General features: G+C 37.5%; 1 protein-coding gene across 1 annotated transcript in view; it reads left to right on the plus strand.

Annotated features, from left to right (window-relative positions):
- Positions 1-247: 247 nt before the first annotated feature.
- ATP7B (ATPase copper transporting beta) overlaps positions 248-19,201 on the plus strand; it is a 55,417-nt gene continuing 36,463 nt past the window's right edge. Inside the window, exons 1-8 of the mRNA XM_051987384.1 lie at positions 248-873; positions 5,445-5,628; positions 6,630-6,793; positions 12,110-12,271; positions 15,557-15,633; positions 16,220-16,394; positions 17,686-17,919; positions 18,421-18,512. Coding sequence (XP_051843344.1) covers positions 250-873; positions 5,445-5,628; positions 6,630-6,793; positions 12,110-12,271; positions 15,557-15,633; positions 16,220-16,394; positions 17,686-17,919; positions 18,421-18,512 — 1,712 coding nt within the window. The 5' untranslated portion in view covers positions 248-249. The remainder of the gene's footprint in view (positions 874-5,444; positions 5,629-6,629; positions 6,794-12,109; positions 12,272-15,556; positions 15,634-16,219; positions 16,395-17,685; positions 17,920-18,420; positions 18,513-19,201) is intronic.

Here is a 19,201-nt window from a genome sequence, read left to right on the forward strand (position 1 = left end):
ATAAGTCATTCCTCAATTGATAAATGATCAAAAATTACCAACAGTTTTCAGTGAAGTAATCAAAGCTAACTATAACCATGTAAGAAAATGCTCTAATTCACTATTGATTGGAGAAATGCAAATAGCAATCAGGAGGCTGTCATTACTTATCAACCTTACATCATTCAACCTAGAGACTTCAGGGACCATATAAATGACATGGGATTTGAAGCCACCATCAAGAGCAAAATGGCACCCTTAAGCTTGGGAATGATTGACGTTGGAAGGTTACAGGACAATAACCCAAAGAAAATGCCAACTCACCTCTCCTGTAATAATATTGAAGTCTGTGGGGACCAGTCCAACCCAGCTACTAGTCTACAGCTAAGAGTAGAGGGAATGCACTGCAAATCTTGTGTCTTGAATATTGAAAGAAATATAGCTGGACTGTCAGGTGTGCAAAATATTAAAGTATCTCTAGAAAACAAAAGTGCAGATGTTCACTTTTACCCAGCCTATGTCACCCCACTATCCTTGAAGCAAGCCATTAAGGCTCTCCCACCTGGGAATTTCAAAGTGACTCTTCCTAAAGAAGCAGAAGGTAGTGGGTTGGAGAATTCATTAGACAAGTTGTCTTCAAAACTTCCTCTTTCTACAGGATCCCAAGGAAACCAAGCAGAGAGAATGAGGACTACCGTTGTGATTGGCATTGAGGGCATGACCTGTGCTTCCTGTGTGCAGTCTATTGAGAACTTACTATCCCAAAGGGAAGGGGTAGGGAAAGTTTCAGTCTCTTTAGCTGAACGGATTGGAACGATCCATTATAATACCTCAGTAGTGAGCCCTGAAGAGCTAAAAGCTGCTATTGAAGACATGGGATTTGAGGCATTCATTGTAACTGGTATGTATCTAATAATCTGATAATTTCCTTGTCAACTGTCTTCCCTTTTTCTCTTTATCTAATAATATGGTATCTAGCTAGTCTGACAGGTGGCTTATTTTCTTATGGAATAACAGTAAAGCAGTCTTCCCTTTTACATTGAATGACTGAATAGATTCATATTATTCCCAAAAGCCAGGTAAAATTCTCATGTGGATAGTACAAAATGAACATGAGAATGCTCAAGGCCTTTTGACATTTTGGTTTTTTCCCTTAAGGTAGTTATATCTTATTTGATTGTTTTTTACTCCAAACAATATCTTTTCCACAAATGCTTTTAGAATATTTTAAAAACTGCATCTTTTTTTTAAGATGATATCTCAGAGTAAAGTTTCATGTTGTCAGGGGAAAAAGTGAAATCAAGATAGAGGAAATGAAATTTCCAACTTTTTAGTTTTAACCTCCATGATAATTATGCTTAGTATGTTATAGGGAGAAGGATCCTGAATTGGAAATCAGAGGAACTGGGTTTGAATCTCAGGTCAATCATTTATCATTTTTATTATCTTGGACATACCACATAACTGGGATCTCAGTCCTTCAACTATAAAATTAGAGAATTAGATCAGAGGACCTCTAAATTCTATCTTTGAATCTATGACACTATTAATTTCTTAACTTGTGGTATCATTTTTAGATTAATTTCCTAGAGATCATTCCACTTCTTTTTTTCAAAATAATTGGTAATTGGATCGAAAGTTAAGCACCATAGCCAGGGCTTCTAAATCTAAGGAGGAAGTAGACTTAGTCAAGTAGATAAATTAAGTCATTTTTTTTCCTACTACTTGAAGTCTGAACTCTGGAAAAAATCAAGCAGTGGTAAAAATATTGATTTAATTGAATTCATCTTCTATCCCTTCTAAACTTTCAATTTAATAGAAGTTTACATTTATATAGCACTTTGTAGTTACAAAGCATACTATACACATTTATCTCTTGCATGTCACAATGAATACTTAGAAGATAAGCAGCACAGATACAGAGGAAACTTGAATCTGTTAATAAGTTGCTAGTTTTACAAAATCATACAATTCACTAACAGCAGAGCCAGGATACATCTTGTGGTTGGAATTTCGGTTTTCTTGACACTGTAGCCTAGGCTGCCTCCATACATTGTCATTGTATAGGGATGCCCTTAGGGTATATGGAGAAGAAAAGATGTCCCTTTGGGGACCACCTCCCAAAACTGGACTTTCTGTATTTTCATGATGTCAGCCCCAATTTCCAGGAGTTGCAAGTTACCAGGTGTTGCCTCCTTGCCGCTTCAGACAAACATGAGAAGTAAAAATGGGAACAGGAGCAAATGCCTCTTCACTGGCTGGGTTAGAAGAAGATGCTAAATGTAATCTTGATTGGGACATGCTTAATCTGGCTGAGATTCAGTTCTTTGTGTCTAAATCATGGCAGGTGCTTAGGGGTAATATTTGTTTGGAGAGACTACCTGGTATAGTAGAGCTCTGCATAGGGAGAGGAAGGGCTGAGTTCAGCTCTGTCACTTGCTAGCCTGGGGGCAAGCTTCTTCACTTCTCTGAGAATACATACCACCTGGAGCTAATAATGCTCTCATTACAATCCTCATGGAGTTGTGAAGTTGTGCATGCTAAATCATGCAGTGCTATAAAATGTGCGGGTCAGTGAATGCCGCTATAAGAATCCTTTTGGTTTGCATTTTTTCTATTTTATATGTTAAGGGAGGTAGCAATTAAGTACTAAATACTTTTACATCAGTATATATGCTACTTTAGAAGATGTGGGTCTATACTAGAAGTGAGCCAGCTCTAAGAAATATATATCTGGCTTGGTCTGCACAAAGTGTTAGATCTGGACTTCAAAGTACTCTTTTTACAACTGATGTGATATTAAGATACTTAGAGAAAACTGGACCAAGTAAAATTTTTTAGTCTTTACCTACTTTGTTATAGTTTTATAGCTAGGATTCTGATTTTGTTGGAAGCACTTTTTCTTTTAAGACTATATAGCAAGGCAGCTGGGCAATGCAGTTGATAATGTGTTGAATCTGAGTTCAGTGAGTCCTTCAATACTTTCTTGCCAAGTGACCCTGAGCAAATCACTTAACCTTTCTCAGTTTGAATTTCTTCATCTGTAAAATGAGCATAAAAGCACCCACAATGACATCTCACTGGGATTGTTTTGAGTATAAAATGAACTAATATTTGTAGAGTGCTTAAGCATACCTTACGATAAAATGCAACTGCTAACTAGCTAGAGCGAGAGGAGGAGCAGTAATAATAATCATGTTCTGACTTTGTACACAGACTCAGTTACCTGCATAGAATGTGTACATCACACATATTGTTTTGATTACATTCTATACTTTTCCTAGTTTCACAAAAATCTTTTTAAAAAGAAGAATCAATAAGGAAAATAGAACAGTTAACCCTATGTTAGCAGGAAAGAAATGTAGCATGAAGTCAACAAGTAATTGTTCATATGGGATTTAAAATCCTTCATCAGTTACACTTGGGTATTTGGAAACCCATACACTAACAGCTGGGATGGTCGATGGATTGGAGGGCAGATTTTGAATTTGAAGAGATCTTGACAGGCTAGAACAATAGGCTAGATAAGAAAAAAATGCAACATTTAATTGGGATAAAACCAAAATTTTATATTTGGGTTAAAAAAAAAAAGTTCCCAGGTTCAAAATAGGATAGTTGTGGTTAGGTCATATTTCATCTGTAAACTATCTGGCTATTTAGTGTATTGAAAACTCAAAAAATAAAATGGGGATAGGAACTGGACTTGTGATTTAATTAATTTAGGAAACTTCGAAATGAGGAAACTCTATCAGTGTAAGTTAACAAGTTTTTGAAGTATGGCCCCATTGTAGGAGAAGGCCAAGTCTGTTGGTGGGCTTCGTGGTAAGAGTAGAAAATGTTGGGAATTGGTTCTGGGGAGAAAGAGACAAGACCATTAAGAAGGTTCCTTAGCAATGTCAAGGCTCTGAACTATGCATCCCCCATAAACTGCTGATTTTTCTCTAGGCATGCCAAAAAATGGGTAGGAACTAGCAAACTTGAGAGGAGAGGATTAAAAACCAGGGTCATGACTCTGAGTCTGGCCCCAGTCCACTCCCCCTTGCGGCCCCTGTGCCAGGGCTCTATGGTGTCAAGAAGCTAACCTGAATGGAAGAGAGCGAGCAATGAAAGGTATCGCAGTTGACAGAGTCTCTCCTTTGCTTTCTCTGTCTAACCACTGCCATTAGCAGTAAGCAAATATTTAAAGGCTTTAAGAACATGGGTGACTCTTTGAGTTCTGATAAGTGGCATTCTTTGTGAAGGAAGGTTGGGGGCATTGCAGAATGGGAGGACTTGGGGCTTGGCAGTCACCTGATTGCTGTAGTCAGCTTAGTGATGGATCCTGGAGGAGGTGAGAGTTTTCCATAAATTCTGGTGTGAAAAGGGAGCCTAAAAGACCTTTTCATTATACCACTTTTAGGGGAGAGGAGTCAAATCCTAAGGATCATAGATTTAAAATTGGAAGGGACCTCTCCAGAGTTAGAAGAGATTTTTCCAAAAAGAATCCTCATTTAGGTTAGGCTCTCATTCTCCAAGGTCACATATAGCATCAGAGATGAGATTTGAATCCCTGTCCTTTGTCTCCAGAACCAGTACTCTTTCCACTATGCCACAGTTTTCCAGTGAAAGAAAGCATTATTAGGAGGGACTGATTAAAAAAGAAACCACTAGATTGTAAGCTCAGGGTCAGTACAATTTCAGCCTTTCCAGTCAATCTGATCTATAGCTTGCCATTGGTCCCAGATGGTATGATCCTCTTTGACGATGAAACAGCCTCTGTGAGTAAAGCTGCCCATTTGGAAGTGGTCAGTTGGATAACACAGCTTTTTCTTTCTTCCTTCCTCTCCTCTCCCCGCCCTTCCCCTCTCCCTCTCTTTCCCTCTTTTTCCCTTTCCTCCCCTTCCTCCTCCTCCTCTTCCTACTCCTTCTTTTCTTCTTCCTTCTTTCTTTTTTCTTTCTTTCTTTCTTTCTTCTTCTTTCTTTCTTTCTTCTTCTTTCTTTTTTCTTTCTTTCTTTCTTTCTTCTTCTTTCTTTCTTTCTTTCTTTCTTTCTTTTTTCTTTCTTTCTTTCTTTCTTTCTTTCTTTCTTTCTTTCTCTTTCTTCCTACCTTCCTTCCTTTCTTCCTTCCTTCTTTTTCTTTTTCTTCTTCTTTCTTCCTTCTCCTTCTCCTCCTTTTCTCTACCTCTTTCCCCTAGAGCAATGAGTGGTTTTGCCTTTTATTTCGCATTGTTTTGTATACAGGCTGACACATAGTAGGCCCTGAGATGCTTGTTGACTGACTAATCAAAGCATTCAGTTAACCAGAATGGTATTTTGTTTTGTTTTTATTCTTTTGAAATAAATAATTTGATTCTCTAATTTATTAAACTGTATCTTTTTTCTTTTTTTCAAATATAGAAACCAGTTCCAGAAAGCATGTTGGGAATTGTTATGCTGTGGATTCTAATGCTCAAGCAAAGCTTAAGGACTCAGTTTCTCTTCTAGAGGAAGAAATTGATGTTAAGGGGTGTCACAAAAGAAACATCTTGGGCCACTCTCCAAAGCCCTTTCCCTCAGAATACCCACTTCACCCTAAGGCAGTGCCCTCAGAAAAATGCTTTTTATGTATAACAGGCATGACGTGTGCATCCTGTGTCTCCAACATAGAAAGAAATCTACTGAAAGAAGATGGTGAGAGACATAAATGCATTATATATCTCCTTTGTAGAATTCAAGAAATCTATCCTATATTCCAATATAGAGTAAGCTTATAGAATTGCTTAAGGGATCATTGAAATAGGGCATACATTCGCTCCTTTTGGTAACATAATTTGCTACTCATCTATTTATCCAATAACCTGGTAAGAAGTTTTTCTCTGATTAATATAAAAGTTTGCCTAATTCTCAGACAATTGGTTCCTTGCCTATTTTCTGATCTTTGATGTTTCCTTTATTTGGAATATAAAAGAGCTTTGTGTAAATTAAGCATGGAATAATGGTATCTCCCAACATAGAGTTTTCTTACATGGCATTTTTTTTTTCAGGTAAAAGGTAGTACCTTTTACCTTGTAGGCCTTATTTATCACATGGCTTCATGCAATTCTTATTTTCTCTTATATTCATTTTTTTTTTGTGAGTTCCCCAATTCTAAAGATTGAAGAACCTTTCCCCAGTCCTCTGTTTACTATAATCTGTTTTCCTGGTATCCTGGGACAATTATCCTTAAAATGTGATCTGAAAAGGACCTCTTTGTATATTGTCCACAGGCTTAATTTATAACAAGAGCATATTTTTGTGTTCTCTGTAAATCCATTCTTAATATTCCTTATTAGTATTTTATTAAAAAAACATGTTTTTCTTTCTTCTAATTTGCACAAGGTGTGCTGTGATGGCAAGTGAAAGGAAATAGGGTGGGTGCTCCAAAGTCTTGTTAATCTCATGACAGCAGGCTGTGGATTGAAAATACTTGAGGTTAATGCATTGGAGGAAATTCTTTCTTATTTACAAGTATCTCAGAAAATAGTTTCTTCCCTTTTGTAAAATTCAAGGTTTATTTTCTGTTTGAGGATATATGAATATGACCATGTCCCACCAATATGGCATGCCATGGCCTAAGCGGAGACATTTTTCACTTATCATTGTACGCTACATGCTGGTTGCCTATTCATAAAATGCTGTTCTTATGCTTTTAGGTATACTTTCGGTTCTGGTTGCTCTAATGGCTGGAAAAGCAGAGGTCAAGTATAATCCACAAACCATCCAGCCTCTTGAAATAGCTCAGCTTGTCCAGAACTTGGGCTTTGAAGCTATAATAATGGAAGATTATACTGGCTCAGATGGCAACATCGAGCTGATTGTGAGTATTGGGGAGGAGAATGAGAAGGAGAAGAGTATAAAAAAAACTGGATCCTGGTTTGGGCTTTACCTTACCATTAACTGGCAAGATGACCTTGGTCAAGGCACTTCCCCCTCTTGTCTCAGTTTCTCAAGAATGGGACACTAGGCTCAGATATAGAAGGGACTTAAACTTTATGATACTTTCCCCTTATTTTTTTGGAGGGCTTCATTCTTTGGGCTATTGACTAACATTTCTGGTTTGGAGAACCCAGCACAAATTTTTTTTCCTAAGATACCAGTGATGAATTGTTTACTCTGTGGTGCAATCAATGGGCTGTCATTATTTGTCACTTTCAGGAGTAGGTACTTTGGAATTAAATCAGTGCCTTAGAAAGAGGTTTTGGGGAATGAAAGAAGGTTTTTGGGGAGGGGAGAAATTTAAGAACCTTGGGGAGGTGCAGGCTTAGGAAACTGTATTTTGAGGTAAACTAATATTAGAAGAGGTACTCAGAAAACTGAAGCATTTGTGAAATTAGAATGATTCTGATTGGCCATGAAAGAGGTTGAGGAGGCTCAACAGCCATTCAGTAAGTAAGATCTGAAGGGTAAAAAGCTAATATTAGGAGTTATAAAGATGGAAAAGATTATTGAGACTCTGTAAAACCCTGTGGCTGGTATAAACCAGAATATGTAAACTCTCCTCTTTGTGTCCTTGTCTGGAAGGGACAAAGGTCATACATCCCAAACGAAAGATAAGCAGTCACTGTAACTGCTGCTCAGAGAAAAGTGAGAAGCTGTACCATGTGATTGGGTCGAGTTTGTGGTGCTCACTTATTCACTGCCATTCCTGTCTACAAGGCAGGAGGAGGACATCAAAATATTTATACAGAGTGTCCCAGAAGTCTTGATGCAGTACTATTACTATTGCCATTCTTCCAGGACACCCTGTATTACTTTTTAAATTGGCAGAGTATTTTCATTAATGACAATGGTGTGAGGTAGGTAGTACAGGTATTATTAGAGGTCACCCAGTGTTTAGAGTACAAGACTTAGAATTTAGCACTAGCACTAGCAGGAAGACCTGAGTTCAAATCTAACCATACAGACTTAAGTGTGGGATTCTGGGCTAGTCACTTAATCTTTGCCTACCTCAATTTCCTCTTCTGTAAAGTGGGGATTCTACCAACACACCTTCCAAGGAGGATCAAATGCGTTAATATTTATAAAAATCTTTTCAAACCTTAAGGCATTACATAAAGGCTAACTATTATTATTATTGTTATATTCATTTGACATGTAAGAAACAGATTTTGAATGATTGTAGAACATACTATCTATTTACCTATCTAGCAAATATTAGGTGAGGAATATTATAAAGCAGGACTCCATGTCCAGCCCTGCATCTGCTTCCCCCATGCTGCCCCTCTGTAAGGGAATTATTGTGTCAAGCAGCTGACTTGAAAGAAAGAGATTGAGCAATGCTCTGTGGCAGTTAAAAGGGTCTCTCGTTTGCTTGTAGCTGACTCAGTGCCATTAGCAATAAGCAAATATTTAAAGACAAGTTTTAAGGATGTAATGCCGAAGAAACTGAGCAAGACAAGAGATTAGAGTCCAATTCAGTAGTTTATTAAATGGAAAGAAATACTGGGACTAATGGATCCATTGTTGATCCCAGGGCTAGATGAGACTATCATCTCAAAGAGTGGCTAGTGAGTATAGGGACTACGAGCTTTTTTTTATAGGCTAACAAGAACATTGACATGGTGGAGGAGGCACCTAGATGGGGATAACCTAATGGTGGGAGACGTTACCAATATTGTAATGATATCTAAAATGAATAAACCTTTATCTTGTCAAACATTAAGAAGCAATGTCTATAACCTAAAGATATGAAACCTTATCTCATCAACCATTTAAGAGGGAAAGGTTATAACCTCAGGCAGAATAACTAAATAGGACAATTGGAGAAACTGGGTCATGACATTAAAAAGGGAACTTTGGCATAACATAGGTGGCTCTTTGAATTTCTGATGAGTGCCATTCTTTGTGAAGGAATGAACTGGGTGTTGTGGAATGGGGCCTTCCTTTCTGTGCTGGGGGATTTAGAGCCTAGCAGTCCCTGATTGCTGCTTTTGGTCTAGGAATGGATCCTGGAAGAATTTTCCATTTCCCATACTACCATAATCTGCAAAAGACACTAAATCAGCCAGTTTGCTCTTCTGTGCTATGCATTAGCCCCTAGTCTAAAAGAAAATGAATCATTTCATTTAAGAACTATTTTTTAACATTATAAAAATTATAGCGCTTTAATCTTTTGTGGTATTTTGAGCTATAGTGCTGTTTTGAGCTAATTTGCCTTTATGATATTGCTGAGTGTTATTTTTATTATTGGTCACTATAATGTACACAGGAATTTCTTATGGATCTCAGCATTGAGGGAAGCAATGTGGTATAATAAAAGCATTAAACTTAAAAGGCTTGGGTTTGTGGTCTTTCTACATCAGTGTTGTTGGAATCTTTACAAACTGCTAACTAATTAGAGTTGATCTAATCTTACAAGAAGATGTTTTGGGCCAGAACCTGAAACAAGGTACTAAGTAGAACTAATTAATACAAGGCTTGTGTTCACACCTTTACTCATTGGAGTTCACAAGTATGGGAGTTTCACAAAGTAAACTTTGTAACTTTATGAGTTCACGCCTCCCTTGAAGCTCTTTGGGCCAGAGAGCACTATGGGAGAAAACCCACAATCTCTCTCTTGAAGGAGCATAAATAGAGCTTCAATGGGCCAGTCAAAGAAGTTCCTCAGAGTGAAGAAGCTACAAGTCGAGATTTCGGGCGCCAAAATGTGGTGATCTTCCTCCCAAATGCAGCCAGGTGATAAAAGTTCAGATCTTTTATTATCTCCACTATAGCCCGGTTAGCTTAGAGGTCTATCTCTCTGCTTGGTTCCAAGAGCTCCCTCTGAATGTCGCCAAATCCAAAAGATTCTGTCCTTCAGCCTCTGCCTCTGCTTTCTTCAGCCTCCAGCCAGCTCCACTCTTCATGTCATTCTAGTGAAATCTGACTAAAAGCCTCTGTCTGTTTCTTTTATACAAGAGGGATGAATTGTGGGATATGAGAGAGAGGGATTATGGGTTTTCTCCCATAGTGCTCTCTGGCCCAAAGAGCTTCAAGGGAGGTGTGAATTCAGATATCCCATACTTAACCCTGAAATTTCCCAAATGTGTCAACTCCAATGACTAAAGGTGCAAACACAAGCATTGTATCAATTAGTTCTACTTAGTAACTTGTTTCAGGTTCTGGCCCAAAACATCTTCTTGTAAGATCACATCAATAATCTATCAACTCTAATGAGTTAGCAGTCTGTAAAGATTCCAACACCTGTGACTTTGAATCAGATGTTAATGATCTGCTGCACTCAGGTTCCTTATCTGTAAATGGGGATACTGCACTGGGCCAAATATAGGCCAGACATCCCTCCCAAATCCAGCTTATACAATCCTGGGTCTAGATTGTACTTGGCATTATTTTTAAATGTTTAGCTATATACATACATGCATATATGAACACACATATACACACTTTTTTCTTTGAAAGAGATCTCATTTTTGTTCCATTTTCCATATTTTTGAGTCAAACTTTATCACATATACAAGTGTATATATGCATGCATGTGTATTTGTATGTCTCTATATAAATATGTGTATGTGTATATATACATACCTACATAGTGCATAATTATATATATAATTATATAATATAATGTGTGTGTGTGTGTGTGTGTGTGTGTGTGTTTAGTCATTTTCAGTTTTGTCTGATTCGATGTCCTCATTCTGGATTTTCTTGACAGAGACGTGAATGGTTTGCCATTTCCTTTTCCAGCTCATTTTACAGATGAGGAAACTGAGGCACATGGGGTTGAGTGACTTACCCAGGGTCACATAGCTAGTAAGTGTAGAGGCCAGATTTGAATTTGGATCTTTCTGACTCCAGACCTGGCACTCAAATAGCTGTCCCATTATTTTATATTATGTTGTATTATCTTAAATTATATTTTTAATTTCAATGTGTGTTGGGCTAAATGGCTACTGAAGTCCCTTCCAACTTTCACATTCTGTATTTCTGTGTTATTCAGGTTTTATCTCCTTTGTCCAATCTAATCCTTTTAAAATAGGCTTATGGGTTTTTATGCAGATGATATTTTGTGCAAGATATATCAAGCCCCATATAAATGCAAGCTATTATATGTAGCAATTAAGTTCTTACTGAAGGAGAATGCTGAATATTAGTACTCATTGTCTGGTTCATTGTATGCATGCTGCAGCAATGATTTCCTCCTTTTCTACAATTATGGAATTAAAAGATGCCAGTCTCTTTCTTAGCTGGGAAAGAGCTTAAGTTTTAAGGACCTCACATTGTTTTTACAAATACCTTATCTCTTTCCTAAATATCATTAAGGTAGATGAAGAGCAGGCATCATTATACCCATGGAGAGATACCTCTTACATACAGCCAGTAACTCCTAGAGCTGACAGTTTGAGTGTCAGGTGCCCAATCCCCATTTATTGATCAATGTGATTGCCTAGAGAATCCCTAGAGAAGGGATTCACAATCTTTTTATGAGAGAAGAACTACCTTTTATTTATGTCTTTGAAGATACTTAGGGGGGAGTAGGATGGATGATGTTAATATGGAGAGTTAACTCTGATTGAGTGGGAGTAACATGGGGAAAGATTGCTGACTTCATAGTTGTGAAGGACCATGCATGCCTAAGTGTGAAGGGGCGGGTGAGTTCTTTGAAAGTCCCCACTTTGGGAAGCAGCCTTTACTATCGCAGATGTTGCTTAGGAATGAAATAAATTGGAGGCAAGAGGGAAGAGGAGAAAGATCAGAGAATGCAACTGCCTCTCAGTCTCCTTGTATTGTTATCATCCTCTCACATGAAGGGATCTGTTCTGCTGGTCAGAATTAGCATCCACTAGTAGGTGGCTCCCATAACACATAGTCAAAAGATGTGAATTCAAATTCAGTCTCTGATGCTTATTACCAGTGAGACCATGAGTGAATTATCAGCCCTGGACCTCAGTTTCCTCATCTGCAAAAAGTCGGGGAGGGGATTGGTTCCAGATAACCTCCCATATGTTTTCTGCCTCAAGATCTGTGGTCTGGTGATTTTACAATCTATGGATTATTGGCCACTTAAGAGATGATGGGAAGGAATGTGGTGGCTAATTTGTGATAGATGGGTGACTAATGGTGTAGATGTTGGGGAATCCTGGCTTAGATCCTGCAGGTTCTTTGTAAATATCTCTTTTATCTTTATGATTTGCAGGTCACAGGAATGACCTGTGCTTCATGTGTTTATAATATTGAATCCAAGCTGACCAAAACCAATGGCATTCTCTATGCCTCTGTGGCCCTTGCTACTAGCAAGGCTCACATCAGGTTTGATCCTGAAATCGTGGGTCCTCGGGATATTATAAAAATTATTGAGGTAAGTTATTTTAAAGCGAACTCATCAAGATTAAATATTAGGTAATCTGAAATAGTAAGGAGGTAGATTGTAATTCAACATTTTTGCACCCGTGTTCATTTTGGAGCTAAGTTGCCTGGCCCATGAACCTTGGTAATTCCTGATGAACTAATATTTTAACACTTTTCCTTTATTCATCATATGCATAGTCAGGTGTTTTCTCTGTGCATTGAACTGTACCAGAGAAGATGCCAAGATGGAAAAGATGTAGTCTTCCCTCAAGGAGCTACCTTAAGTATTCATTCCTTTTGATCAAGGTTCCCCCTTGATTAGTATTAGAGACCATTAGTAATGACTAGCTTGATTTTTGAAAAAGGAAACCAAATAAGATTTCAATGCAATCTTTAGAGAATAGGATAAAATTGCATCTTGACCTTAACTTTTTAAAAATCTCTTATGAAATGTAGCATTTTCAAGCAAGATTAGCAATGTTCATTCATAATTTTCTTTAATAATAAAAGTGACTTTTCCACCGTTTAAAAACCAAATAAACATCGCATGTTCAATGGCTATGGCATGCTGTTAATATTCAACAAATCTTGAAGGATATCAACCCTTTGAAATAAAAGAGTGATATAAAATATAAAAGTCATGTTTGCAAAGGTAAGAATCTCTAGAAGGCAGTGATTGTACACAGCTTTTATTTATTTTGGGATAAACTTAAAACTTTATTTTAAATGTAAATTCATAATGAGAAAAGGAAAAAACAACATTGCTATGTATATAGCAGAGTTTAAGAGAATTCAATATAAAACAATAAATTTCCATTTCAAGAAAGCCTATTTAAATATACAATATATTGTTTTCAGAGGTGCTCAACTTTTCTTTGCTACCTTGTAGGTTTTCTTTTGTTTGTTTGTTTTTGCTGTGCTCTTTTAAATTTTATTTTTGCCCTTCTCTTCCCTCACACCTCCCTAAAAAAGGTTACAATTAAGCACAGATATAGACATATATGTACATACATGTATATTTATATTTATAAAATGTGTATGCATATACATTGATACCGATAAATGAACATATATACACCCATACACATGTAAATTGTACTATGTTTATTTCTACCTATCTGTTTCTCTGAAGGTGTAGAGCATCTTCCTTCAAAATTCTTAAGTCTTTCCTTTTTTTTATCAGTCAACCAGATCATCATTTCCTATACCACAATAATATTCCAGACCAATCGCATTCCAGTTATCTATGAAAAATTTCCCCCAATTTTCTTCATTTCTTCTATTCTTGACTGCATAGATTTTATTTATACAAGTAAATTTTAACTTAGACTAATCAAAATTATCTGTTTTATACTTCAATAATGCTCTCACTTTATAATTTAGTTTAAGGTCTGATACTACTGAATCTACTTCTTTTACATATTTTTTTCCCCTGATTTCTTTGAGGTTTCTAACTTTGGTTCTTCCAAATGAACTTCATTTTTACTTAACTCAGATAATTTTTTAGTAATTTAATTGGGATAGTATTAAATAGTTTAATTATGTAAAATAGTCATTTTTTCTATTATATTGGCTTTACCTAGCTATGAACAATAAGTATTACTTTAATTAGCTAGATCTGATTTTATTTGTATAAAAAATGTTTATGTTCATATAGTTCCCAAGTCTGTTTTGGCAGGTATACTCTTGGTATTTTATACTGCTTAGTTATTTTAAATAATCTAAAACAATATTGAATAAGAGCTGATATGTAGTGTGGTTTTTGTCTTTTGATTAAATCTATTTTAACATCTACTTTGAGATAATGATTTCTAGTCTTTTTTTAAAAAATACAATAAGGTTCTACTCCTGTACTTTATTTTATCTTTATTTATGCCTCTCATTTTTATTGGAGTGCAGCTTTTTAAGGCCTCTCAAAGTTTTATGTCCTCTGTTACTTACCATCTTCATTTGGTCTCAAACCCAGCAGAGCTATAGCTGTATCCTCCTTGGCATTTTGAGAAATTTCACCCACTTCTGGCTTGGACCTTCTTTGTTGCAGCTCGTGTATCTTTTCCTAGCACCACAGTGTTGGAATTAGTCATACATGGCTCTCTTTCTCAAGATTGTCAGACGTCCTCATCTCTCTCATACTCCCTTTTCCAGCTATATTTGATTTTTTATTGTTCAACAGCTGTGATGAAAGTTGTCATTTCCTGGTAGTTTTTCCCTATGGGCATTGTAAAGAGAGAATTAAAAGTCCTTATGTGGTGAAGAGTAGGAAAGAAGTGTGCATGTGTGTAAATGTGGAATGTGCCTAACTGTTGAGTGATTTTATAAATCATAGGAGTTAGTGGAAAGATATCTGTATATAATAAACATCAGAAGATCTAGGTCCTTCTAAACAGCATTTCTCAAACTTTTTGACCTCAGGATCCCTGGATCCCTTTACTCATTTAAAAATTATTGAGGACCCTTCCAAAGAACTTTAAATGTAAGGGCTGCTTCTTCTATATTTACTATCTTATAAATGAAAATGTTTTATTATAAAAAGATTTTGATCTTAAGGATCTTGTGGAAGGCCTTAGCAATCAAAAGGGTTCCCAGAACACATTTCAAGAACTGCTGCTCTAACACTAGATGTATGACCTTCAGCAAGTTTTCAACCTTCTGACCCTCAGTTTTATAATATGAAACATATTTTTCACTACTCACAGTATTGTGAGAAAAGTACAGTGTAAATACATGATTATGTTAGTTTTTATCAGTAAGAGGAAGAGGAGAAGCAACTTGCCTTTGGGCAAGTCCCAATTCCCTTTCAATCTGAATTCTCCAAAATGTAGGAGTTGGAATATTTTTTTTAGAGACCTTCCAGCTCTGAAGCCCTCTGAATATTGGAATCCGAAGAAGAAGACTTTTCTGTATGTGCAGTTCATAAAAAGAAAGCATTGCTGCTTTTATGAGTGGGAGACATTCTGTAAAGCATTATGCATGCTGGACCCAGGATGGAGACTTTTGCTTGTGCTTGCTTATTTTGTGTGAGAGTGTGTGTGTGTGTGTGTGTGTGTGTGTGTGTGTGTGTGTGTGTGAGAGAGAGAGAGAGAGAGAGAGAATGTGTTTGTGTGTTAGGGGAAGAAGCAGGTAAAATTTGTACATTTTTATGTAGAAGAACAAATGAAAACTTACAAGCCATTGCTAATGGAACAAAAAAGTGAGAGTCATAAATTCATCACATTAATTATGAAATACTTCTTCCAATGTGGTCATTCATTTACCAAGGATTCTCTACTTTTTTTTTTCTTTTTCTTTTAAAAAGGGAATCGGCTTTCATGCTTCCCTGGCTCAGAAAAATCCCAATGGTCATCATTTGGATCACAAGAACGAAATCAAACAGTAGGTAGAACAGTTAAAAATAACCCAAAGGTTATAAGTGTCTTTCTCTCTTTGACCCAGAATCTTTGGCTTCTCTTGGTGCATGCTTGTCTCTGTAACTGTTGCTGCTGGTATCCAGTATTTCATGCAGTCTTGCATCAGTATGGCTTTGTGTCCCTTAGTTGTAACATCTCTGACCTCAGAGGAATTTTACACACAGAACACCTTGCAAGTTAACAATTGGTACTTTATTTAAATGAGAATAAGATTAAGGCCAGGATTCTAATCCCTTTTCTACCACTTATTTCAAGAGCAAATACTTTGTTTTTCTGTTCCTCAGTGACCTAATCTAAAAAATGGTTACAATAATACCTTATTTGCCTTTAGGCAAGTGGATCCCACAGTCCCTGAAGACCCTTTGAAGTCTGTGGAAAACTCTGTGGGCTGGGAGGGAGGGCATTGCCTTTTCCCTTCTGCCCAAACTTCCCCCTTAAACCTTCTACGTACACTTACAGAGTTGTGTCTCAGACCCCATCAGTGGAACAAGACACTGATCCAAATGGGAGTTAGGTCTCCCATGATGGAGCTGCTGCCCTTTCCTTTCCAGATGGAAGAAGTCTTTCCTGTCCAGTCTGGTGTTTGGCATCCCTGTCTTGTGCTTGATGATTTACATGTTGATACCTAGCAGCCAGCCTCACAAGTCCATGGTATTGGAGCACAACCTCATCCCTGGATTATCTGTCTTAAATCTCGTCTTCTTTGTGCTGTGCACTTTTGTCCAGGTGTGTATGAGAGGGAAGAGCTCTGCTGCTGCGCTTGCCCCAGGCCGAAGGGGGGCCCCCGGGTAGAATCACTCTGGGACCCCTTCTTGCTGCTCCAGGGCCCGGCAGTGCCCGAGCTGGGTGAGGGATGCTGCCTGTGGGGTCATTAGCCAGACTGGCCTTTCTCCCTGAGCTGCAGGGCTGCCCTGGTGGGTCACTTAGTAGCCAATATTCTCTTTTCTCCTGTGATGGGCAGTAGTTTTCTCTGTGACGGGGTGGCATAAAGGACAGCATAGACTATCCTGCTTAAATGATCACTGTCATAATCCTCGTTTCAATGTGTACAAAGCTTTCCTCTTCATCCTGAAGGGAAACAGGGCGAGACCTGGAGTCTTGGAGTATTTGTTTGAATCACAGCTTTGGCATTTGTTAGCTATGTGGCACTGGACAAATTACTTAATCTCTGGGTCTTAGATTTCTCACATCGAAAATAAGGGGGTTGGATTAGAACAGTAGCCACTTAGAGAATTAAATAACTTAGAGTTCTTTAGCTAAGGGAACATTAGATTAGACTTTGGGGTCCTTTAATTCAATGACCAGATTTTTCATTTAAGAAACCCAAAACTTGGAAAGAGTATGTGCACAGGGTTACACACTGAAGTAGGGGCACCCTACTAATACTCATGGTTTTTAAGGGAGTTAAAATGTTAAATATTTGGCTCCATGTTGGAAAACCAAGAGTATCTTCTTGGAGTGGGAGAGGGGCACTTGGTGCACACATTTTGGGACACAGTTACTTTTAAGAGTCTGTTATTTTAGTCCTGGAGTCTTAGGGATGAACATGATCTTTGAAAATAATCTTGAGGTTTGTTCCTCTCTCTTGCTGTCCCAGTCTTTAATCAAGGATTCCCTTTTAATCACATGTCATTAATTACATTTGTGTCTGCTCAACTACACTGTAAATTCTGTGAGGGGAGGGTCCATGTAAAAATTGTTCACCTTCTGGAGAACTTTATAAGTAAATGATTGAGTTTGAATCTGAATCTAACCATCCCAGCTGAGACTCACTGATTTTTAAAGGCCATTCTTTATAAGTCCTCATTGCAGAGTTCAGTCTTCATTTTTAGAATTCACATTTTAAAAAGTCACCTGTTAAAATGAAAACAAGCCATTGTATGAAAGCCAAGTGCATGTGTTCTCAGGGTGGGATGGGGCCGGATAGGGGAGGGGTGAGAGTGCTAGAGCTGTGTCCTAAGATTATTTGGGTTGCTTCTCAGCAGTAATCCACAGTCTGATCCTCTCCTCTCTACAGTTCCTAGGTGGATGGTATTTCTATGTCCAGGCCTACAAGTCATTGAAACACAGGACGGCCAACATGGATGTGCTCATTGTGCTGGCCACAAGCATTGCTTATGCCTACTCTCTTGTGATCCTGGTGGTAGCCATTGCTGAACAGGCAGAGAAGAGTCCTGTCACCTTCTTTGATACACCTCCCATGCTTTTTGTATTCATTGCCCTGGGGAGGTGGTTGGAACATGTGGCAAAGGTAAGAAGCATAGGAAGATAGGTCGGTTGCAGATCTTGACATTGCTTGACCTGTATTCAGAGAACTCATATTCAGATACTTCAGTTTTAAATTACACAAAAGCCAAATTCAGCTAAAGGGATGTGCTCATTCTGGTCATACTTCACACATACACACTCAAACATCAAAACAAAAGGAAACATTAAAACACTTCTACAACTTGGTGGGACTCCACTCTGAAAGAAATTAGGTTGAATATAAAATAGTAAGCAAATCATTAGAATTTTAAGAAATACATAGAAGTTCAGATGCTTTGACTTCTATACTGAATTACAACTTATGCAATGACATTGTGGGCCTGAGGGAGAAGCAGCAGTATTTTATTCAAATAGGAAGAATATCTGGATCTATCAGCAAGATTATTAAATGACAGCAATTTTGTTCAATAAGCCCCTGACCCCTGGATTATCTTGACGTGGTTGTGTCTTAAATATTTCTCTGGTATTTCTTTTTATTTTTTAGAGCAAAACATCTGAAGCCCTTGCGAAACTAATGTCTCTTCAAGCCACAGAAGCTACTGTTGTGACATTAGATGATGACAACCTAATCATCAGGTGACCGTCCTTCCCAAAGGCTCTCTTTCACAGGCTAGGGTTTATATTAGTTATTCAGAAAATGTTCAGTGATGTGATGGGAACAGCATTGGACAGGAAGTCAGAAGACCTACATTTGAGTTATGGTTCTACTGCTCATCTTGTTTTAGCCTGGGTGATTTCATTTCCCTGAATCAGTACAAGAAGGGTCAAAAGCAAAGTACTTTACAAACCTTAGAGCTTCATATAAATGTGAATGGGTATTATGTTGTGTGGTACTCCATCATGTAAGAAAAGAAAAAAAAGTTGAACTTTTGCATTAACTTCTGATTGGTCCTCCTATCTTAAGCTTCTTAACCTTAGGATTTGTGAACTTATTTTAAAATATTTTGATGCCTATATTTTAGTATAATCAATTTTCTTTGTAATCCTCTGTTTTACTTTATGTGTTTTTAAAATATTCTCATATATGTTTAACTATCACCAACAGCACTATCTTGTACCATATAACTCTTTAGTTACTGAAAACTTTATAGAAACTTTCATCACCTGCAACTCAGTGATTGAAAGGATTGTGTGTGTGATATCTGGCCGGAAGGTCATCCTGAGAATCAGGTTTTGATGCTTAGGAGACAGTTTATACAACTCAGGTAATGAAGCTAAAGGATGTCCTCTATTAATCTGGTGGTCTAAGACAGGGTCATCCCAAA

The sequence above is a fragment of the Antechinus flavipes genome, chromosome 3, assembly GCF_016432865.1.
Source record: "Antechinus flavipes isolate AdamAnt ecotype Samford, QLD, Australia chromosome 3, AdamAnt_v2, whole genome shotgun sequence".
In the NCBI taxonomy this organism is placed as follows: domain Eukaryota; kingdom Metazoa; phylum Chordata; class Mammalia; order Dasyuromorphia; family Dasyuridae; genus Antechinus; species Antechinus flavipes.